The sequence below is a fragment of the Protomyctophum parallelum genome (genome assembly GCF_964188405.1).
Source record: "Protomyctophum parallelum genome assembly, chromosome: 11".
NCBI classification, from domain to species: domain Eukaryota; kingdom Metazoa; phylum Chordata; class Actinopteri; order Myctophiformes; family Myctophidae; genus Protomyctophum; species Protomyctophum parallelum.
The window spans coordinates 14,259,924-14,284,585 of record NC_139707.1 but is presented as its reverse complement, the minus strand read 5'-3'; the positions used below and the strand labels follow the sequence as shown (position 1 = coordinate 14,284,585).

General features: G+C 44.2%; 1 protein-coding gene across 1 annotated transcript in view; it reads right to left on the bottom strand.

Moving 5' to 3' along the window:
* hecw2a (HECT, C2 and WW domain containing E3 ubiquitin protein ligase 2a) overlaps window positions 1-24,662 on the bottom strand; it is a gene marked incomplete at its 5' end in the record, with an annotated part of 32,904 nt that overhangs the window by 855 nt on the left and 7,387 nt on the right. Inside the window, 25 exons of the mRNA XM_083776959.1 lie at window positions 1,126-1,238; window positions 2,494-2,579; window positions 3,383-3,497; window positions 4,179-4,325; window positions 4,979-5,108; window positions 5,956-6,054; window positions 6,736-6,888; window positions 7,272-7,385; window positions 7,900-8,020; window positions 8,122-8,210; window positions 8,300-8,383; window positions 8,849-8,945; window positions 9,089-9,188; window positions 9,988-10,122; window positions 12,028-12,213; window positions 14,418-14,533; window positions 15,933-16,042; window positions 16,959-17,109; window positions 17,616-17,708; window positions 18,237-18,540; window positions 19,752-20,033; window positions 20,497-21,068; window positions 23,252-23,352; window positions 23,948-24,087; window positions 24,352-24,521. Coding sequence (XP_083633085.1) covers window positions 1,126-1,238; window positions 2,494-2,579; window positions 3,383-3,497; window positions 4,179-4,325; window positions 4,979-5,108; window positions 5,956-6,054; window positions 6,736-6,888; window positions 7,272-7,385; window positions 7,900-8,020; window positions 8,122-8,210; window positions 8,300-8,383; window positions 8,849-8,945; window positions 9,089-9,188; window positions 9,988-10,122; window positions 12,028-12,213; window positions 14,418-14,533; window positions 15,933-16,042; window positions 16,959-17,109; window positions 17,616-17,708; window positions 18,237-18,540; window positions 19,752-20,033; window positions 20,497-21,068; window positions 23,252-23,352; window positions 23,948-24,087; window positions 24,352-24,521 — 3,808 coding nt within the window. The remainder of the gene's footprint in view (window positions 1-1,125; window positions 1,239-2,493; window positions 2,580-3,382; window positions 3,498-4,178; window positions 4,326-4,978; window positions 5,109-5,955; window positions 6,055-6,735; window positions 6,889-7,271; window positions 7,386-7,899; window positions 8,021-8,121; window positions 8,211-8,299; window positions 8,384-8,848; window positions 8,946-9,088; window positions 9,189-9,987; window positions 10,123-12,027; window positions 12,214-14,417; window positions 14,534-15,932; window positions 16,043-16,958; window positions 17,110-17,615; window positions 17,709-18,236; window positions 18,541-19,751; window positions 20,034-20,496; window positions 21,069-23,251; window positions 23,353-23,947; window positions 24,088-24,351; window positions 24,522-24,662) is intronic.

Sequence of the window (24,662 nt, the reverse complement as noted above, 5' to 3'; positions counted from 1 at the left end):
ACGCGCAGTGAGAAAGAGGGTCAGAAAGACTATTGACGCAAACATACCGACATATCGGCGCTGTGTCTGGCGCACAACGTTTTTTATTTTCTTTATAAATCAATGCTAGTGCCCCCTTCTGTGTTTTTTTTTTTTTAATATATTGAAAATATGAAAAGTATTAAAAAGGGTGCAGGCTTTTGGTCCGACATACCAAAAGTCTGATCGACAGGAGTTCGGCAGGGGAACTTTGCTGTCCGACTCCTGTCGGTCGGACTTTTTGTATGTCGAACAAACGTCTGCATCCCATGAAAAAGCACTCTGGCTAAAGCCCAAACCACACCAATGGGTCGAGACACAACAAAACGGTTTTAGCATTCATACCAGCGGTGTGATATTTCCTGTTGCACATTGGCGCATGGTGGCCCATGTCGAGCCAAGTGATTCAATTTAATGGCTGCTTGCAACTACATGCGTCTAGACGCAACAGTTTGGTTGCAAGGAGTTGCATGGCGACCCATTGGTGTGGTTTGGGCTTTAACCTCCCTCTCCCCTCTGTGGCACACAGTGCAGCTATCCATCGGAAGATCTTTATCTTTAAATTCATCCAATAACTCAGGTTTTCTTTTTCCATTTGACTTCATCGTTCTAATCAATGATGGACATAACTACCTCCATATTCACTGGTAAAAAAAACTCCACTTGAGCTGGATTTGAGTAAAGTGGTGGTAATATAATGACACATGCAAATATCTGACGATATACGGACATAGTTTTCTTCCCGACAGCAGAGATATAACATATAAATAAAAATGGAACATAAACTATGTGTATTGTGTAGCACAGTTTAAAAGCAGTTTAGTGCTTTCATAGTCATTAAAAGCAAACAAAAACAGGCCATGAGTCAATACAATGGCGAAGAATTGTCCAACTCCTTCAGCGCCACCTGGTGGTCACCAGTTTAGGCTCTGAGTGCCAATTCTCCCATTATAAAGAAAGAGAGGACTTTTTTTTTTTTATTGTAAAAAAATAAATAATTCTTTTTTGAAATTACGTCTTAAAGACGTCCATAAGACGGGATTACGTCCCTGGCACTTAAACAGTTAAAGATCCAAATGCAACATAATAGTAATAGTGACTTCCTACCTGGGTAAGGAACTGATCTTTCCCCACTTTTCAACGCAAAACCTCCGGGGTCCGTTACTGCCCCTCAGAGATGCAAAGCCCTCATAGGGAATGCTGGATGTCCCTGTAACAAACTAGACACAAGACATAAATACTGAGTGTAGGCCTACCTGTGACGAACTAGACACATATGAATAATGAACCTGTAATGCACTAATGTCTACTTCTTGATAGACGGGATATGGCTCCTGAGCAATCTGCCTGTTTATTATGAGTTTGCGGTTGTCTTTTGTTGTTTATTGTCCCCTGCTCAGAAGATCCATGAAGAAGTTCTCAAAGTGGGGTCCAGCAAAATGACAACATAGCATCAACATCAGTTGAACCACTTGGTAACAGGACAACTCACCCCTTTTTCGTGACCCCGTGTTTTCCTCCCAGGATAAAGGAAACATTCAGTCTAAATGTCCAGTTTGCTAATTCACAACAACTACTACTATTTTGAAAGTAAACTTTGAATTTCTCTACTTTCACGACAGCAGACAGTGAAGTCGTTTCACGGAGGTTGTTGTAGGCTATGTGGGGATTATCTGACAACATTTTAGTGGGCAAAACCTTGCATAATACTAAATGATCAATATAAGTAAAATAATATAGCCTTTCCATAGGAGTATCTTATTATATTTTTCCAAAAATAATACAAACAGCCAATAGCATACAAGTTATGAATTGAACCTAAGGTAACTAAAGGTTGTTTGCTGTAGTGGCATGCTGTATGTAAGGCAGTGTGTTAACTGTGTTTGAATCTGCATACATTACAGAGCTCTCGCCTTGCCCCCCCCCCCCCACTCCCAGCCCCTCCCACCCCTCACTGGGGAAAGCTCTGAGAGGAAAAACGGGCAAGCCCCTTTTCCACCGGGGTGAGTTATCCAGTATTCCAACCACTTTAATCCTATTTTGTACTTCGGCTATCTGTTTATTTTATTGTTTTATCCTTTTAATAATCTTGAAACATTTTAACAACACAAATCTTATCCTTAGCCTTTTTGTATCCCTACTTTTTTTCAAATGGCCAAATAGGCCTACAATTAAATTCGGGATCTTTGACATGAATATGTTCAAGAACCAATGTGGTTAAATACATTGTTGTTTTTTATTGATCTCTCACCCATATCCCCTTGCTCACCCAGCCCCCCTCTTCGTCTCCCATTTCTCTTTTTATGTAAATAACAAAAACGATGGAAGCTTGCACAAAACTGTATTTCACCCACAGTTTTACACCTGTAAACCTGAGATGGGACAATAAAGTTGCATTCTGATTCTGATGGTCGTAGTACCACCAGCGGCCACACGGTGGCAGACTGTGTGCATGTGGTGGTGCACGTGCTTTACCTGCAGTAGCCTCAGCCTCTGTTCATTGTTGAATCTCTCCACTGCTGCCCAGAACCAGCGAATCACCATGTGGTTGTCATGGTAACCTGAAGGATGACGGTGCATTTGTCAAGTGAACAACAACGACCGGGAGAAAGTGTCTCCCTCGCTCTTTCCCCCCTTTTCTCCTCCGTCCTCTGTTTCTCTCTCTCATTTGTGTTTGTCTCTGTCTTTCTCTCCTTCCTTCATTCCCTTCCTCCTCATTCCCTTCCAATTTACAATTTAGGCATTTAGCAGACACTCTTAATCCAGAGCGATTTACAGTAAGCAAGGACAACACAAGGTAATAAATTAACTGCATAGAAATAGTCATCTAGGATCATAAATATTGATTGATTGATTGATTGATTGATTGAAATATTTATTAACAGTTTGCAGAATTACAGTACATTTCAAGCACAAACTCAATACAAAGACTGTTAACTGTGAGTGGACGACCCAATTAAGCATTACACTTTTTTACAAGAGGGTCCGGTCCACCATGTTCAATTCATCAAAGTAAACCAAGAGTCTCCCAATGCATTTAATATGGATGATCCAAACCCGTCCGCACAAAATCAGTCAATTCCCCTATTAAAAGGGCTTCACCGTGAATCACTGACTGTCGATTCCTGTTCTCTGGTCTTTCTGCAGCTGGCAGCCATTCAGATGTATTGATCAGCTCCTTAAAAAGGCTTTTAACCTGATGCCTCACAACACACTACAGACTCCACTCTGCTGTGCTTGTGTGGTATGCTTCTACAGTAGGTCGGTCTCTCTCTCTCTCTCTCTCTCTCTCTCTCTCTCTACACAGTATATATACTGTATGTCCATATACTGTAGATACTATAGACAATGGTCCATACTGTACCTCCTCTGTACTCTGTGTTGTTCCTCCAGTCTGCCAGGTCAATCTCTGCTGTCCCAGCGATCACCAGCTCCAGTTCCCTGGCATCAAACACAGACACCAACCTCATATCCACCACCTAACACACACACACGCACACACGCACACAAATGTGAATGTGACCTCATCTTGCATGTCATCATAATATTGTGTGTCGTTACTGTGATTTCACTGAATACAGAAACTTCATTACAGTGCCCTCGCAGCCACAGTAGGAGTTAATTCTAGCTCCCGCTAATCAAAACAATGATCGAATCGCTAGCAGGCCTCTGTGAGCCTCAACAGAGCCGGGGGTTTGAGTACTTTCACTTCCAGGCACATCAACTACCGGTAGACCTCTTCTTCTCTGCTCATGTTGCACATTTAGCTGTCACTCGCCACCACCTACCACCTCTACCGCCTAGGCCTAGTATACCCATACCGCCCTCTGGCATCAAAACACCTTCAGACTGGAACAATTTACCTACCTGTTTTATATAATTAATAGCTTATTTTATTACATTTTTACATTTATTTACTTTATTCATCTACTCTTTTAGATGACATGTGTAACAGATGGATGAAGTGAGAGCCACCGTGTGGCTCTCACTTCATTGTTAGTTGTGCGATTCTTTCTTTCTTTGTTTCTTTTTTGTGCTTTGTGGAGCCCCCCGAAAACAGGAAAACTCAAGGAGCTTGACATTAAAAAAAACAAAAAACACAACAATCTTTTAATTTGAATTTGAATTAAAACAAAAAACCACAACGTGCGGTATAGTACCTCGTAGAATCCTCTGACCATGCTCTCCGTCTGTTGGGCCACGCCCCTCTCAATCCTCCACTTCACCATGCGCTCGATGTATTCCTTTTTGTTCTTCTCGGCCACAGCGATACCTGCCCCACCCGGCTTCAGCTCTCTCTCTGTGATCTGCACAACCACACACATTCAAAGACCTCACAACAACAACGTGTGTGTGTGTGTGTGTGTGTGTGTGTGTGTGTGTGTGTGTGTGTGTGTGTGTGTGTGTGTGTGTGTGTGAGCATGCGTGTGTGCATTTGTTTGGGTCTGATGTCGATTTTGGAGAGTCCGAAGTTCAGCCCGATATTGTGTAAAAAGCGCAATTTTAACATCTAATTCATCAGCAAACAAACACAACTAACTTTTCGATTCGTTTTTTTTCCTCTAAATCTTGCATTGCATATTATTGTCGTAGCAAAAATAGCTGATCCACAAGCTCAAAACGTGTCGCACTAGCAAAAATAGCTGATCTACAAGGTCAAAACGTGTCGCAGCTTGTAGATCAGCTATTTTTGCTATATTTGAATTGAAATCCTGATTTCTTTTTTGCAAATTTTTTATTGGAATCCTGAAAGCTAACAGTTATAGTTATGTTAACTTTCTGAACTAAATACAAATACATTGGACATAAAAAAGATAATAACATTTGAATACTAGTAATTAATAATATATCAATGTTCGGATATTAATTAAGTGATGGTGGGGCCCCCATCACTGGTGGCCCCCGGGCCGCCAGTTGCCCATGTATGGCCTAAACTGAACTCCTGGGCACACAAACACACCTGTCCAAACACCTCCTCGTTAACAGTGAAGGTCAGGTCCAGCATGTCTTCGATGTCGTTGTCCTTCATCCACTGGAGGCTCTGATGGAACTCCTCGTCCAGGAACTCCAGGTCGCTCAGGTCACATGAGCTACACAGGGGGCAAAGGTCACAGGCAGGTCATTTGAGGTGTCATTGTGTGTTTGTCAGGTTGGTGCTATCCCATCAATAATAATAATAATAAAACATAATTAAAAAATATATATATAATAAAATGCAAAATGGCGAAAAATCTAGTTAGGCAGAAAGGGCAATGTCCAAGATTAGCGGCACACGCGCGCGTACGTACGTACATACAGTACATACGTACAGACAGACAGACAGACAGACAGACAGACAGACAGACAGAGCTGAAAACTGGCCTGGCTGACATCAATCATCAATCATCACTTTGACATGATGTGGAGTGGACGGCTGTATCCTGGATGTATTGATTCATATTTTACTGTGTTTATTGCCATACCTCTGTGCTACTGTGTGTATTGCCTTTACCTCTGTGCTACTGAGTGTATTGCCTTTAGCTCTGTGCTACTGTGTGTATTGCCTTTAGCTCTGTGCTACTGTGTGTATTGCCTTTAGCTCTGTGCTACTGTGTTTATTGCCCTGTGTTTCTGTGTTGAAAAAGTCTCACACTGGGACAATAAAGTCTAATCTACCGTAATCACAAATTAAAGTCTGCCGTATAGTCACAGGCACATTCTAACACCCCGTCTCTTAACAAACCGTGCCCTAAACGTTCTAAATTACTGGTGCATTCAGACATTTAGGAGGATGTTGGGTTGCCTGAACAAAGTAATTAATTTAAGAGTTGCCCCCGCTGACAGTAAACCCTGCCAGCTGCTGGCTGAGAGGACCTGGATGGCATACTTGTCCTCTCAGCAAGGTGTTTCAGAACACCATACAGGGAGGGAGAGAGAGGGCAAGCTGAGGTGACTCACATGCGAAGAAGACCTTTGTAGAACGGCCGAGTGAAGAAAGCGTCCAACAGGTATTGATGGATGAGAGCCAATCCCAGGATACGGCCACTGAAACGGAACCTAAGACACACGAAAGAACACCAGAGTCACCAGACCACGTGGAATTATTAGCCTCTTTTTAAAATTATTTCTAGTGTTGGAGAGAGAGAAAGAGACAGAAAGAGAGAGTGTTTTGTTAACAAATCTCTTGGCCTCTTAACCAACTCTCCAGCATTTACAGCCAATCAGGGTTAACCCGGCCTCTATTCATTGCGCATAAATCTTTACTACTGTAGAGTCCTGCATGTATATTCGTTCATCCATTTTAATGTCATCCATCCATCCATCCATACATCCATCCATCCATGATTCATCCATACATCAGTGTCAGATCCATTGAGGCCAAATTGACTGATGAGCCAGTTGATTTGCTGAGCCAAATTTTCACATTCCATCTCCTCCAAATAGCATTTCTATTTTGAGTACGGCACCGAACAGACACATCAGAGTTGAACAGAATGGATGTTCAGGAGATAACCTCATAACATCACCCACAGAACAGTATGTACTGCGGGCGGATGTACACACACACACACACACACACACACACACACACACACACACACACACACACACACACACACACAGAAAAACTATACCCAATATAATTATTTAGGAGGAAATAGAACTGTGGTTATGGATGCATAACGTACAGTGTGTATGCAACTATGTGGTAGACAGACAGACAGACTCAAGTCTCACCATTCATGGTGGTTGTCCACAAAGGCAGACATGGGGCTGATCTGGACAGTGTAGGTGTCATTGGCTGAGTATTCAAACAGGCCGTAGTATGGATTGAACAGTTCTCTGGACACCAGGAAGAAGAACTCTCTGGACGGACCACTGTAGTCCAACCTAAAACATTACATACACAATACATATACAGTCATTGGTGGACAAAGTATATACCAAGCTGTAGATTCTGAACATTTATTTCTTGTATTGAATATGTATTTGTTTCTCTGGCACAAAAGGGAAGGGGGAAATAAATACAATAAAAACTAAATAAACATATATCGGTATTAGTATCGGCTATCGGCTAAATTGTTATTTTAACATCGCTATCGGCCAAGAATTTCCATATCGGTGCATCCCTAATACATATTGTATATTACAGTACAGTACATACACATTGCTTCAAGAACAGTGTTTCCTGCATTGCATTACAAAGTAGTGTTCTTTGTTTAAATGAATAGCAATAAATGAGTTGTAACAGATATATAAAAGGTATTCCTCACCCCTCCTCTCCTACGAAGCTGACATACAGTTTGCTGCGTTGCAGATCTTTACGCGAGTAACACATGATCTGATTAAATGCATCTTCCAACAGGTGATCTCTACGGATGATCAATCTGAAAGAGAGGCACACACGCGCACATGCGCGCGCGCGCACACACACACACACACACACACACACACACACACACACACACACACACACACACACACACACACACACACACACACACACACACGATGTTTGAAATACTTCCATTGACGTAACACACTCTTGATGCAATAGATGCAGCATACGGCTTAATCCACCGCTCTCTTGCCATTGCCCTCATAATTCACAGGGAAAGCCAGACCTAGTGCCTTTAGTTTTTTACTGTCCCCCTGACATTAGCATAGCGTGCGTCTCTATGTGTCTCATTGGAATAGTGTGTGTTTATGGGTGGCAGGAGCTTGAGGTTGAGTGCAGAGCAGTTAATTAGCAAATAAAATAGAGCCATGCATAACACCTGCGTCTCTGCGATGGTGAGTCAGGAGTTTTTACATCTATGTCTCCCAGATGTCAATTATACACGCATGATTTATATAACCAGAAATTAAGCTCAGAATATCATACTGTAAACAGCAACATACTTTACTTTCCCTGGTCCCTGGCCGTATCCCTTGGTCTCCAGCTTTCTGTAGAAGTTCCTCAGTTTGGCCTCAAAATCACGTTTATATGGAGCTGGAGCCCGAGCATTAGCCCTCTGTTGTCCTGTATGAGACACAGACAGACAGAAAGAGATAGATGGAGGGAGAGGGATAGATAGATACAGACACAGACACAGACAGACAGACAGACAGACAGACACTCACCAGGTGAGCTCTGAGGAGAAGAGAGTGCGTATCCTGGATGGAGTAAGGCATGAGGAGGTACAAATGACATCACTTCTTCTTCAAACAAGCTGTGGAAAAAACAAGCAAACATGAACACCTGAGACATTTTCATGTGAGAATGTTCATTGAATGCACACGCACGCATGCATGCACACACCTGAGTAGCATGACCAAATCAGCATCACTGGAGAGACGAGCCAGTCCAGAGACACCCTCACTGCGAATAAACTGTACTTTCTCCCTGAAATGCGCGCGCACGCGCACGCACACGCACACGCACACGCACACGCACACGCACACACACACACACACACACACACACACACACACACACACACACACACACACAGAGAGAGAGAGAGTCAGGGGTTATCTGAGGAGATCCATTAGGATGAAAGGTTAACTGTGTGTTTAAGATGACTGATGGTGATGGGAATACAGCTGACAATATAGTACAAGGATAGAGAGAGGAGAGAGGGACGGGCGGACTCACAGTCAGAGACAGACATTAGAGACAGACATTAGAGACAGACAGACAGACAGACAGACAGACAGACAGACAGACAGACAGACAGACAGACAGACAGACAGACAGACAGACAGACAGACAGACAGACAGACAGACAGACAGACAGACAGACAGACAGACAGAGACAGACAGACAGACAGACAGACATTAGAGACAGACAGACAGACAGACACGTACTTCAGGGCGTGGTTCCTGATGAGCTCAGGCTGTTTCTCTTGTAGGATGTCAATGATGTTGGGTTGCCGTAGAAACGCCACTATCTTGTCATTATAGGCTGGAGAAGACACGGAAAATAAGACAAATCAACGTGTTTATATTTATTTTGTATTATTATTATTTTTTTCCAAAAACACTATAGGTAGTTAAACAACTAGTGGACTAGTCAAAATGACTAGAAGTGAAAGCCCTGTCACTCACCCACAGGTACCAGGTCCTGGTACTGGTTCCGACTGGATCCGCTAAACGTGCTGGAGGGGCGGGGCACGGGAGGGTTATTCTGCCGAGAGTCATCAACCACCTGCAACAAGGCGGGGCCTAATGGTCAGGTGGAATCCTGGTCGTTGTGACACCAATTCTCTGAAGGTTAACCACTTAAACTATAGGAACAGCTTATCTTCATTAACTGAACTCATTAATGCCGGGGTAGCATCTGTGTCATTTTAGACATTCACAGTATATGGGATCATACATCTTTCAGAAAACTCTTAGGATTTAGAACATTGGAGTCTTCTCTTCTGGGGGTCCCTGGTGCAAAACATTTTCAGATGGGGGGCCCGGGATATGGCAGGGGGGTCTGCGGCCATATCCCCATATCCTGTCGATTTGCGGGTCCTTAACACGAAAAGGTTTGCGAACTGATTTAGAAGGCATTTGTAGAATAAGGGCCTTTCTCGGCCCCACCTCTCTCCCTGTGTTTTAGGATACAAGATGGCCGGCTTACTGGGCTGCGTTCACAAATTCGAGACACCTGTCTTGCGTTTGTCTTGTGTCTGTGTTTAATGGCCACTCCAATGCATTTCCAATGGAACCCCATATGGTTTCAGCAAACATTTTGTTTGATGGGGGGAGGGGGGCAGAACACATCCATCAAAGCTGTGTTCAGACACAAGTCAGGTGACAGACACAAGGCAAGTGCCTTGAATGCAGCCCACTTAGGGCATATGCCGACCCCACCCGCTCAACTCTGCCCCACCCTCTCCAGGTGCTGTGGCCATCTTGGATCCTAAAACACAGGGAGAGAGGTGGGGCCGAGAAAGGCCCTTGGCTTGTGTGTGTGTGTGTGTGTATGTGTGTGTGTGTGTGTCTGTCTCTCTCACCTCCCCGGCGCTGTGGCTACGTTGGCGGCTGAGGTGTTGGCGGTGAGCCAGGAGGCCAGCGGAGCGTGAACTCTGGAGGGGTAGGCGGGGGTCGATGAAGGTGGTGGAGCGACAGTTGTGATCCACAAAAAAAGGCTGTGGAGCATAGTATCAGGAAGCCACTGGATTCTTTCAGAACGGTATGAAAAACATCTGGCATAGACTAACACCGGGGCTCCACCGGGCGCGGTGCGTCTCCGTCTCGTGCGTCAAAAAACAAACCGGGGGAATTTTAATGCAGTCACGCAACGCAACGCAACGCAGGCAGTGGAGCCACCCTTCATTGATTAAAAAGGGAACATTCCCTGACTGCTGACGCGCCCGGTGGAGCCCCGGTGTGAGATAATAGTGCGCTACAACGCCAATGTCAAAACTTGGGCTCTTCATTGGGCATACATAAACCCAATGTATGTATGTATTCTGAGATGTACTGTATATTGGACAACAAAACGGTCTACTATGGTGTCAATATGGTGTACTGGTGACTGTAATGGTGATCTTAACCCATTTTGGCCTGACCTCAAAATTAAAAAAAGAATATTCTAAATCCTCCAGTTTTCTGAAATAAATATTTTCACGATTTTTCAAAAATAGCAGACCTACAAGCTCGTAGCGCACCACTCGGTGGCACACTATGAGCTTGTAGATCTGCTATTTTTCAATAGCTAAATTATAACAGAATGTTTAAAACACCAAAAGGGGTACCCGCACAAAATGGGTTAATGAAGGCTATTTGAGCCAAAACCTATAAAATAATAATAATCTCTCTAATCTGTCAGCACGACTGCCCTAAACATGTAGGCTAGTGTTGTTGTTAGTAAACACAAAAGCAGAAAATGAGGTGGTGCACACAGAGGCAAACATCTCGTATTGCTTTTTTTACAGAATGGGTTCCCAATTTGTAATAACTGATCCTTACCCGTTCTGAATATATGAACAGCAAATGATGTGACACAGTGGTGACACGTGATATGCGGGGAGATGAGTTGTTTTTGACGCAAATTAATTTAATTAAGATGAATGTTAGTATGTTTGGCGTGTGTAATGCGCGGCAGATTGAGGTTGGAGAACAGGGCTGTGCGGCGCTAGGTTCCGTGAGTCTGTTCGTGCGTTGTGGCGTTGTGAGTAGGCGCATAAAGCGAGCAGCTGTCTTGCTCTATGCTAAGGAAGTATTCTGAAAGACAGCGACCGAGCGAAATAGACAGCGGGCGAGCGACCGCTAAATTAATAGATAGATAATGGCTTTACTTAAAAAATACACCTGTTTGTTTCATCGTAGTCATGCGGAGAAGCATTGTCTTGACAATTTGACAGGCATCCAAAATGTATATCTAACACACTAATAAATATGCCCTGTGACAATATAACATTTTCTAAAGGCATGCATGGACACTTCTATTTTATTTCCAAGTGAAAATGACAAGCAATTAAAATCAAGAGATATGGAAACAATCTAACAGCCGCCCTATATGCAATGTTATAAGTTAGGTGCTTAATCATTCACTCATTTAAACAAGTGCTTTAACAGTCATTCAGATAAGATTTTGCAGATAGTGCAGATCTGGATCAGACCTAGGCTGAGGGGGGCGGGGGAAACTCTTTCTTATTGGCTTTCTATACGTACGTTTCGACAATGTGGGTTATTTAAATGACGGTCGGTTTCAGCCGTGAGATTTATAAAGGTGAGACCAAATGTACGGTAGGATTGGCTGTATACGATTTCTTGATAAATCCCACTTGCATAAACTTATTCCTGGGCTCAAATATAAGCTGGTTTGTACGTTCCATTGATAAATGAGGGTCTTTGTCTTTAAGGCTCTTTGAGTATCCTACCAGAGACAAAGCGAAAGTAAAGAGAAAGTAAACCAACTCCCATACAACTCTCCTACTCTACCGGTCATCAAATTACTGGCTTAGGAACACACACACACGCACACACACGCACACACACACACACACACACACACACACACACACACACACACACACACACAACCCTACCTTCCCAGTGTGGTCGTGTTTCATCTCCCAGCCACGGGGTAGCTCCAGCTGCTTGTTGGAGAACAGGTTGAGGAAGGTGACCAGGTCTCGGTTGTGCTGGTAGCGTTCAAAGTGATGGGTGTCGCGACGCACCTTGCTGATCATGTGCTTCAGGCAGGTGTTGCTCGTAAACATGCGGTAGGCACTCTGTAAGGGGGCGGGGAAAAAGGACAAGGTCATCGGAAAGTGGCGTGCGACGGATGAGCCCTTGTTTGCGTTTTTTTGCGTTTGATTTGCATTTAAAACTATGAAGATATACGTAGTATTATTGTATTGTTACAATAATACAATTATTGTATTGTAGCTTATTGTAACTAAATTGTGAATTATTAATATATATTTTTTTTAACTATTATTGTGCTTGTATTGGAAATGTGCTTCACACTCACAGTAAGATTATTGTAATACTACAAGTAAGACGCGCAAACGCGGGAAGCGAACGCAGCTCGTGTGTGTGTGGTTGTGTGTGTGTGTGTGTGTGTGTGTGTGTGTGTGTGTGCGCTACAGCTGCGCCCTGTGTGTGTGTGTGTGTTACAGCTGCGCCCTCTGGTGGCGGGCGGGTGGTGTAACAGCGGGACAGACACACAGACATTCAGCCCTCGCTGTCATAGTAAGTGGCTCACTGCGTTCGCAAAAATTACCCATTTGAAGTGAGTGGTGCAACTCCGTGTGGGGATCCCCGGGGGGTCCCCGGAACATCCAGACCCCCAGGAACACGCCCAGGGGGCCGGGGCGGTTCAGGCATGCCGCCCCGCGTCCGAAACGGTTGAGAAATGACAGAGTTACCGTGTGGGGGTCCCTCTACTGTACCCTCTACTTTACCGTACTGCACTGTCACTGTACTGTACTGGCACACCCAAAATCATCATATATGCAGTTAATATGTGCGTGTGTGTTTGTGTGTGTTAGGTGGCTGGGGTTAGTAGTACATCTAATCCTGAGTCTCAACAGTATACTGTAATTGTCCACTTCAGCGTTCCATAATGTTGTCATTATTAGGAATCTCTTAATCTCTCAAGACAGATTCTGCTGACAGCAGAATCTGTCAGCGCCACTGCCCTAAAAACATGTTGTATTATTGTTAGTAGGAATAAACAGAAGCACCCGGGAGGAAGTGGACTAAGAAACGGGCGGAGCCAAAACGAGTTCCTGTTTCTACACAAAAAAGGACGTGGTGCCCTCAGAGGGAAAAACAAAGAGGGAGAATTTCCCCCGCACTTTTTTAAAGCAAATGGGTTCCCAGATTGGGACTGTCATTCAGCAAAATGTATGAGATTCATGTGACTTCTGCTAATGTTATAAAATTAGCCTATATGAGTGAGGTTACTGTATCATGCTGGGACATTTGTAATCCTGGATACATTTTATACAATAAAATGCAAGGTTGTTTAGCCCCATTGATGCTGAGACGTAGTAGCCCATCTGGTATGATGGTGGAGCTGAACTGACTTCTCACACCTTGAATTGCTGTCTTGTTTCCACAGCTGGCATTTATATAAATTTTATATAAAGACGGTTACGCCGCGGACAAAGCCAACTCGGATCGTGACAAATCATGACAATAATTACAATGTTTTGGGCCGATCAAATAATTAGTAAAGTGTTGTATCCTGCCTTTATTTTCTTCTTTCAAATTATTTGATCGGCACAAAATATTGTGTTTATTGTCATGATTTGTCACGATCCGAGTTGGCTTTGTCCGCGGTGTAACCGTCTTTATATAAATACTTTTTGAAAAGCCTATGGAGAAAATGAATGGAGAATAATTTCCTGGGCCACTCGTCGTTCTGAAAGGGGGCGGGACTGCGACGCTCTATACCGTGGTGGTGTCTTGGATGTCCTGTTTTAGCGATACAGAGAGCATTGATGGACGTAATACCATGGATTATTCCTTCCTATAAAGACATGGAGATATGTTTAAAAACAGTTGAGGAGGTTCCTCTAAGTCACTACATAGTGTTGTTGACTCTATGTTGTTACAAGTGATCCAATCTAAATTTGTTGTTTCTCTTGCCTTCCAAATGAGTCATTATTATGCCAATTCCCCTCCATAGTCCCTGTCATTGCTGACTCCTACGGTCTCCTCTGATACGCATGATGTCACCAGCAGCTTCTTTTCACCTGACAGTGCAGCGGTACATGCTATTCATCACAGTTCAGCTCCCTGCTGAACACTGAACAGGCATCCTGATTCCTGACTAACTGGTAGGAATCGATAGTGCAGAAAAAGTCATCAACCTTCCCGTCACAGAACTCCAGTCCACAGTGGTGGGCTGCAGGACGTTTACCCTGCACCCCCCCGATGCCTGTATACCTTCCTGTTCTTTCCAATTTTCGGGGGTGAAACTCACAGGGTTAGAATGCAGCACTGTGAAGAAATCTGGGCTGCACAGGAACTTGGCGCTGGGTGACTGAAGCAGCACGGAGAGACGTGTGCGAGATGTGAGACGCGACTCTCTGCGGAACTCTGCAAGACACGCACACGCACACGCACACACGCGCACACACACACACACACACACACACACACACACACACACACACACACACACACACACACACACACACACAGGTTACAACACAGTACTGAATTTCCCCTCACTGATCAATAAAGTTCTATCTGATCTTATCTCATTTTATCTGTACCGAGCGTTAACAAAATACGCTGCCTCATCTATGAAACGTCAAACAAACGTATTACTAATAATACAAGCTTATGTTTTTTTTTACATTTGACTGGAAGGATGATGTGTAACACACCGGCTCTCAACCTGAGGGGTGGAGTCCACTGGTATAGGCCAACCCTAACCCCAAATAATTGACAGGATTTTATTGATAATATTATAACATTAATATAGTTGGCTCCCCTGATCCAAGATGGAACACAATTGATTTAATGATCATTCATTAACATGCCCTGAAAATGCATGCGGCCCACCCATCTGAACACTTGAAGGGACATTTCACCGCTGGAAGAAACTGCAGTCACTCAATGTTAATATAGTATTTGTAGTAGATAACTGTAGCACAATTTGAAATGTGCACACTATGGCAAGAGAAAGGAAGCTGAATTCCTACAATGCCCATAATGCTTTAGTGCACTTCCCCTCCTTGTAGACGGGGGAGGCTGCATGGAGGTGTGACTTTGTAGTCCAGGAAGAAAGTGAAACCAAATTTCCATGACAGGTTTTTGGTCATGAACATGCTGTGACTAAAATATATAATTATACAGTATATTAAAAAGAATCATATTACACACATAATGTAAAACCCCCTTGTGTCCTAAATATCATTAAAATAAGCTCTGGTTGCAAAAGGGGTGAAGTGGCCCTTTATCAAAGCCATTTACCATTGGAATTGCATTACAGAACATACACATTGTTACATTTTATGATAGCACAAAATATGGCACTGGAGCTCTGCCCTTTAGAGTATGGGAGGACATTGTGGACTGTCCATTCAGAGTATGGGAAGCCATTGGCAACCCCTCATTGACTGGCCTTTTTCCAATAGGGAGAAAGGTGTCTGTTTATTGACAGCTTTTATTTGCCAAGCTCGGTGTAAAAACTATTAATTTTATTTTATTTTATTCAAGCACTTAAAGCCTATTCAAACCTTTTCAAAGATAGCTGATCTACAAGCTCACTACGGTACGCTTTGTGTGTAATTTAAGCTTACTATACCGACATGTCAAAAAGATAGCGATGACAGGACACATTGGCTGCATAATTGCACATAGCAATGTAACCAACCAATAATGGTCGATATTATAGACCGATATATGGGTCGGGCTCTAGACTCTTTTGAAGAAAACACTTCATCATCCTATTTTGACATTATTGCACAAAATGAGACAAATATCTGACCAGGGATGGCGTGGGGCAGCAGGTCACCATCTGGGTCGGGGATGTCCACGGGAGGAGGGGTCTCCTCTGGGCGTTCAGTGTTAGTTATGGTTCTCCTGATACTCTGGTACCTGGAAAGAGAAGCACAGTTACATCTGAGACATCTACATGGAGCTGCACAGCCAATCCCTCTGTTTTAATGTAAGTTATGAAAGTGTACAAATGTGCCTTGCTCAAGGGTTGAATGCCCTGATGTAGTTGGAACCAGTAAATCAGTGCGCCCAGCGATTTGCAGCTTCAGAGTTCCATTTCAAGGTGGCACGGAGCCATCTTGGAAAGTGCTAGATGTAGCTAGATGTAGCCAAAAGACCATTTTGAGGATCGGCAACCAACGTAGGTATGATTACTTCTAACGTGACTAGCGACCGGACCGCGATGGGCCGTGAAAAACACAATCTTTGTTTAGAATTGGAAGCATTGATTTAGATCAAGAGTTATTCACGTTTTAAGATTTTCGATCCCAACCATTAAAATGGAGGGGGATGGATGTCCCAACCGGAAACGACATTGAATGTTGCCCAATAGACGCGCTCCCAGCCTGTAGAGAGGTACGCTCGGTTATGGAATGATTAATGTTCCGTCTTTTGATTAATCTCCGTCCAGGGCATCCGACGTAATTAATTCATTAATAAGGCTGAGACCTCCGTCTCGGGCTTTCTAAGTGTTAAGGGAGGGGAGAGCAATTCTCCTTCACTTTTATACCTTTTTTAAGTTGTATAGAGGTGTCTAAGTATAGAAATGTAAAAACAATTACTGGAGTACGATTTGCACTTGAGTATAGTCTTCCAAATTATTTAAACTTTTTTTACTCTCTTAAGCATCCTTAGGCTATGAAAAGACACTCTACAAATAGCGTGTATTATTATCACTTCTGTTCTATCCAGACATTCCCTGCTGCATCCAGGGGATTCAAACCAACACCGGTCCCAAATTCCATGCAGGGAACCTGTCCGACCTGTAAGACCTCTGCCACCAGGGGACACATACCTGCGGTTCAGCTGCTCCATCTGCTGAATGGAGCTGGAGCGAGTGAGGCCCTGGGGGGCCGGGGGCCCAGTGGGACGCTGCCAGGTGGTGGTTCTGTTCACATGGTCCACGAAGAAGATCCGCCCATGGCTGTCGATACGAGCCTCCCAGTCTGTGGGCACAGCGGACGGACAGAACGCTTCAGTTTGATTAATATGCTAAGAGCTAGGCACAGTAGGCAACTGTTTAGAGCCCCGCAGATTTATATCACTCTGGCCAAAATACCTGTCATTATTTTGACAACATCAGTATGTGCAATTATGCAGCCGATGTGTCCTATTTTGGGCATGCCATTGTAGGCGAATATTTTCAAAAATGTTGTGAGCTTGTAAATCTGATATTTCTGAATAGGGCTTAAAGGGGTATTTCACTTCAAAACACCTTGGGGTGCAATTTAACGTCTAGTCATACTTTTGTTTGCACCCCACCCAGACAGTGCTGTATTCTCCATAATCGGGAACGGCATCGGACCCAGGAATGTGGCATCAGTCTGGCTCTATGACTGATACACAAACACACTTAAACACCACGGATGCATCCAAACGGTACACAGATCATGCAGATTAACCTAATGGAGGGATTACAAATGGTGCAGATCATGCAGACACACACACTCACTGGGAGGAAGTGGCTCATCGACCCGCTGGTATCTGTGGATGTCATGACGCACCGAGGGCAGCGAGCGCACAGTGTGGCCGTTGACCTGGGACCCTGTGTATACATAGAGCACATGGCAAGTCTGGGAATCAATTCAAGTCTTTCCTTGAATTCATGTTTTCGATGCTCTTTGATGCCCTTTGGATTGAGTTTTATAATTGCAAAATACACAAAAATGAAACACCTTGAAGTCCTGAAAAGAAAGTTGAAGATTTGTGTAGATGGGACAGTACTGGCACGGAGCCTGCCAGAACCGTAGTAAGCGTAGGATTACTTTTGTCTGGCAGCCTGCCAGAACCGTAGCCTACGTCTTATAGGATTTATATTCCTTGTTTTGATCGGATCGAATCGTTAGCTGCCACCCGTTAGCTGTGATACTCGAGGCCGGGTTTTTTCTGCACCGAGCGAGAGAACAACAACCAGTCAAGACACCACACACAGCATTATGTGTCCGGTTACGGATATTTGGCTCTTCAAAATAAGATTTGCAAGCGGAAAACCATGGCAATGCGCGATAAATAGATTAATAGATCCTGGCGGCCATTGGGCTAGTAACACTCAAGTCTTCTTCACGTTGCATACCTTCTTCTCCATCTGTCTCCGTGGTAGCACCGGCCTCTGAATCCCCTGACCCCGCTGCCTCCAGTCGCTTTGACTCCTCCCCTTCCTGGTCCTCAGCCACGCCTCCCGCTGCTTGCAAACTGTGCCTCCTCTCAGCTAGCGCCTCCCCTGGCTCCTGCCCATTGGACGGCAGAGCCTCTCGTTTGTTTTCGTTAGTTGTGGCTTGCCCGCCCCCTTCATCGGCTACATCCTGATTGGTTGGTGGGGTGTCAGTGATGGCCTTTCCTCCTGGGTCGATCACAGTCTCCGCCCCCTCCTCTCCTTCCTGTGAAACAAATAAAAGCCCCAAATCACAAGTGAGTTGAAGTGACACAGGAAGATAATATTTGTACCATACCAGTGTTAACACATATAATTTTCCTCTGTAATACAGTAGTCATACAGTAGTTTACATAAACCTTCACCTTTTAAATAATGTTTGAGATATTGTGTTTATGTTTTGTCCATATTCAATAAATGGAACATCTTTGTCAATGTCAGCTGTAACTCCCTCTCTCGTTAAAAAGCCCACTTCAAGCTTAAATTTGAGTTTGAAAAGGAACTTATAAGGAACTGATAGTTTGTGGATTCTGTAAGTGTAACAATATTGAATATGCATGACCGCTAGTCTACAAAGAAGCCATACTCCCGCCACTCACTGCCAATGACCTTAGATAGCATTTCTGTTGGCTTAGATAGCATTTGACACAGACTTATAGCATGTTATGTAGACAGCACTATAATTGTATTGTATATAGTCATAGCACGCCATAGTACATATGTATAGCATAGTAGTAAATATGTATAGTTTATATGTATAGTGTATGTATAGTTTCATTATATAGATATTCCACTGTTACTTTCTTAGCTTACGCATGTTTCATGATAAATGCTTTTATGTGATGTATTCCCATGCTTTTGTTCTTGCTTAAATGTAAATCGCTCTGGATTAAGAGCGTCTGCTAAATGCCTAAATTGTAAATTGTAATGACAATGTGATCCATATGAGTCAAGCATGCAGATATGTAGGTTATTATTTTATCTTGACCTTATTGTTCCTTTGGAATCTACAATTAATAATGCAGTCGATGTGTCTGGCATCACTGCTTTAGGCATATTTACAGTACTAGAGGTTTGGGACGCTGTGTGGCCCTCACACCTACATCACTGCCGTTACGACCATATCTGAGTCATAGTTTCTGGGGCTTTGTTCATGCCCATATGGAGGAGATCCCTGATGTGTCGTCACTCGTCAGTATATGCCCATATATTGGCATGCACATATCAGTTGGATCGGTGGTTCTGGACAACTGCACATCTATACATGAGTAAATATGGACATATTGGTTAATCGCAGATCTTGTAAGCTCACAATATATTTACATATTTTCTTGTTCATTGTATGACTAAAGCTAAATGTTCTTTTCGCATACAAAGAAATGTACACGTTGAAAATACGAATACACAGGAGGCCATTGTGTGATCTCATCATCTCACCACGGCGGTTGTCATGGTGATTGGACAGCTCTCCGACGAGGAGAACGCTGTCTGTGGGGCCGTGGCCATGGAGCAGGTGGTGTCCATCTCTGACGAGGCGTCTTCGGCCTGGCCCCGCCCCTCCTCGGCCTGGCTTCGCCCCTCCTCGCGCACCTCCTCTCCCTCTGGCAGAGCGGCGTGGGACACGGCCTCTGTGAACGGCGCTTCTTCCACTTCAGAGAACACGTCTGGCTCTTCTGAGACCTCCTCCAAGACCGGCACCACCGCAACGTTAGGAGCAACCTAGAATGTCAGTTACAGAAGAAGAAAGTGAAAAAGGATTTTTTCGTCGAGTGGGCTTTAACTAATTTATAAGGCCATTTCTGCTATAAGACCAAAACTAACCAAAACTAACCACAGTATACAATAAGAAATGGTCAAACATTGCCCAAATTGTCAAATATTACCTAGGAAATAGGCAAAGATTGTGGGACAAAGCTGATCTACTATCTTGTGAGTTTGTAGATCGTCTATTCACAATATTTATCTGTGGAACCAGGTCAAACTAAATTTAACACCTAAACTCCTACAAGTGCTTGTCAGGGTGAGGGGGGTCCCCAGTTCAAATTATTATATTTTTTTTGGGGGGGGGCATCGGGATCGGGCTCTGGCATTAGTTGGGCTCTAATTATGACCAATAGTATTGTGATACTCGGCCCAATCCAGTACTGGTTGCAGGCTTGATAAGTACCCGTGTTTCAGGGTGGTCCCCAGCCGCTCTTCCCCCTCCACCCGGCTCCTCCACCTCATCCATAGAGGAGTCCAGCTCCCGCTGGAGGTCAGGGAAAGGGTCTTCTTCTTCGAGGATGTCCGGTGGGTTCCCGTTCAGCAGCAGCAGTGGTGACCCCGGCATCGGCGGCAGGTCCAGGATCACCGACCTCTCCTCGTCCTCGTCGGAGTCGATGTGGAGCATGGCGCTGAGCCGCGTGTGTGTCGGGAAGCTGGAGTGTAACTTCGGGGTGGCGGCACCAAACGGCCGGTCCCCGGGGCCCTTGGGGGCCTCGATGGCGTCGAGGCCTTCGCTGAGCGACCTCTGGAGCGATTCGGGGCACGACGACGCTTCGTACCCCAGGATTCCGCCCTCGGCTCCGCACGGATCCTTCTCCGGGTAGGAATGGCCCATGGCCCCACCTTCCCAGGGAAGGCGGGAACAGTGGGAGCTGGTGGGAGAGTGGATCACCACCCCTGGCAGGGGGTGAGGAAGGTCCTCGTCGTCAGAGGGCGTCCCCGGAGCTCCGTTCAGTGATGAAAGGCCGATGATGGACTCAGGAGAAGCACCTGGAGAGAACATTCAAGATTAACCCATTCTGACCCGAGATCAGATTCTAACGCACAGAAGAATGGTGGTTCTTTAACGCATTTTGACCTGAGATCAGATTCTAACGCACAGAAGAATGGTGGTTCTTTAACGCATGTTGACCTGAGATCAGATTCTAAAAATGTCTTCTACATCCTGACAGTTTAAAAAATAGCAGACCAGGCCCAGGCCGTAGCGTAACGGTCTGGGCACCGGACTGGTGATCCAGTCGCGGTGTGCCGCGGGTTCGACTCCCGGACCCGACACGGCCTTTACCGCATGTCATCCCCCCATCTCTCTCCCGTTTCCTGTCAGCCTACTTTCTATCCCTTAACAGTTTGACTGTTTTTTACGATTAACCCGCATTTTAATCAACCCCCCTTCACTGCCGAGATTGTTGTATTACCTTTAGAGCATACGCTGAATTATTTGGGCTTTTAATCCGCGAAAATCCATCAAAAAAAGCTCCCGTGGTTTGTTATGATCTGTGTGTAGCATCCACCATCTTGGTGCACCCGGAAGACGCACACAAGATTGGTTTCAATGAGGCGTTGCACCCAATGCATTTCCATTGGCCTCAATTTCCCAGAAGCCCTAGCAGCCCACAGCATGTGACGATTTCCGGTTTCGTCATCACAGCGAAGGCATCCAGTCTCATACTCCGCGACGAAGACGGATTTTCTTTTGATTCATTACATTACGGCGGATTAAACACATAAAACAAAAGGCGGGTATGTCCGATACGGCAGCGACATTAACCTGGAGTAATCCATTCCCGGCACGGAAACTGTTAAAAAATCAATAAAGGCGTAAGCCACAAAAAATATATCTTAAAAAAAAAAAAATAGCAGACCTACAAGCTCGTAGCGCGCCACTCGGTGGCGCGCTATGAGCTTGTAGATCTGCTATTTTTCAATAGCTAAAGTATAACATAATTGTTAGATTGTTATCAAACAGAAGGTAACATTATATGAAACGATGAGTGGTCTGAGATATGTCAATTCCAATGGAAATGTATGGAGGGAATTTGGAAAATGTCTTGTCCGTTTCTTCATTACGCCGAAACAGAAGGCACATTTCTCGAATGGGGAGGCAACATGCTGGAGACAGTGTGGGTCTCGGAAGGCTAACCGTTGGCATATTTTCTGGGGGTTCCCAGTGATTAGAACATTCTGGACAGAATTTCAGAGATCAATAAATACAATATTTGGTGCAAATTTGCCCTTAGAGTTTACTACATTATTTTTGGGACATGCACATTTTCAGACTGGAAGATCTGATGAATGCCTATTCGGTATTCTGATATGTGCATGTAGAAAAGTATTTACATGGCACTGGTTGCTTCCTGAGGCCCCCACCATAAATGAATGGATAGATATAGTAAATTATATTTATAATATGGAACAGATCACTTATAATATGGAACAGCACTACTCTCTCAGACTGCAGAAGGAGACATTTATAAAGTTTTGTTCTAACTGGGTGGAATATATTATACCTTTGCGACCAGATCTTGTAGCGGCAAGGATTGAATGATTCTGTCTTACATAATGTTCTTCTCTTTTGGTTTTGTTGTTTTTATTTTAATTACTGCTCACCACCGGCGTAGTGTCCACTTCGAAGAGAGGGGGCGAAAAAACAAGAAAATATAGCCTACTTTTGCAGCCCTTGTGTATGCAAATGTCTGTTTAGTAGCAAACTACAGCATGCAAGCTGCCTTTTTTTTTAATCGTCCCCCTAGCACGTCGGCAAAATCGTTCACACCTATCGGCCGGAGATGCCCCCCCCTACTGTAGTTTGCCCAGTCAATCATTTGATCCACGCTACGTGCCTGCTGCTCACAGCTTCAAATACTCTCTTATGTCTTCCTATGAGTATTATATTGTATACTTTAACATTTCTGTACACATCATCCATCTCTCCCATAAGCTTTATTTTATTATTATTCTTTTTTGTTCCTGTCAAAAAAAGAAAAAAAAAAACTGTGGACAAAGAAATACTATTTGAAAAATGGTTGTATAATATGATTGTGGATGTCCCTAAATAAAGAATAAATAAAGAATAGCAGCAGAAGTACGAAGAGGATAAAAAGAGTATGTACCGGTACATTGCAATGCCACATTTGCAATATAGAGACATTATTATTCATGTAGAGAACTCTCACCATCTGGCCCCGTTGAGGTAAGCTCCACCTTGAATGTCATCTGACCACTCACATGCTCCGTGGGCAGGCGGCGACACAAAGAGAAGCTCACTGGTTGAATGCTGCAGAAAACAAAATATCATCAATCAATTAACTTTCAACTAGGCCTGTCCCCGACTAAGAATTTATAGAATCGAATCTGATTGGCCAAATGTTGCCTATAGTCGACTGGTAGTCGAATCACGCAAATAATAATAATAATGGTTCGACTGAGAGATTGTTAGTCGAATCAGTTTGATCAGTCTGATTGCATAACATAAAACATGGATCATTCCATTTGGGCTGTGGGGGGTGATTAATGTCTGAGTTAAGTCACGATCCAAGGAATCCAGAGGATTTTTTTACTGTACGATCTAAGGTTCATGGTAGTTATTACGTGACTGTAACAGTGCCCCTATGAGGCCAATTTGAAAGATTTGGGTCAGAGGTTATTCAGTGGCCTACTGGGAGTGTGCCACTCGGTCAAGCAGTGTCCGAGATGATTGTTATTATTAACAGACAAAACCACAGACGGATGGACGGACCAAAAAGGACAGGCCCAAAAACATAATGGTGTGCGTGTGTGTGTGCGTGTACTGTGTGTGTGCGTGCGCATGCATGTGGCTGTGGGTGTTCATGTGCATGTGTGCGTGTCTGCACACACACAGTATTACCTACCCAGGTATTTTTTCTATAAGCCTCTGCACAGGGATGGTTAGCTGACCCAGGAAGCGTTTGATGATCGGTCGACTTTTGGCAAACTTGTCCTTTACCTCAATGTACAAGATGTCCGTCATTAGAGCTACAAATGTATATTTCTGTGGAAAGAGGATGATACAGTCAAGTATTACAGTCAGTATATTGTCATTGTACACAAATTTCTACATCTGTATGTGTGTGTGTGTGCAATGCATGCGTGTGCAGTAATAATATCACAATTTAACTACCTAACCACTTAAACCCAGCATCCTTAATTGTGGGGGAAGGCTTTCGCATAAAATAGCAGATCGACAAGCTCACAACATTGTCGTTATTGTGACAATAACAGAAAACACACTAGTATAGATCCCTAACGTCCTCACCTCTCCGTGCCAGACGGGGTTGGTGGTGTTAGCGATGATGGCGGAGCGTCTCTCCTGGCCATGGTGGCTGAATGTCGGGAAGACACTCCTCTTGCCAGGATGGATGGACATCTTCAGGTAGGGGTCAGGGTTGAAGAACATGCCCTTCTTCAGCCCAATGGCTCGAAGATCTGCCAAGCAACGCAGTGAAATGTTGGAGCAGACCTACCCTTTTGGCTCAACCAGTAATAAATATACATATAATATGTAGAACGTCCAGGTGTAACAGCCCGCAAAGACAGACAGAGGACGAGTCACACACAGCGGTGCCG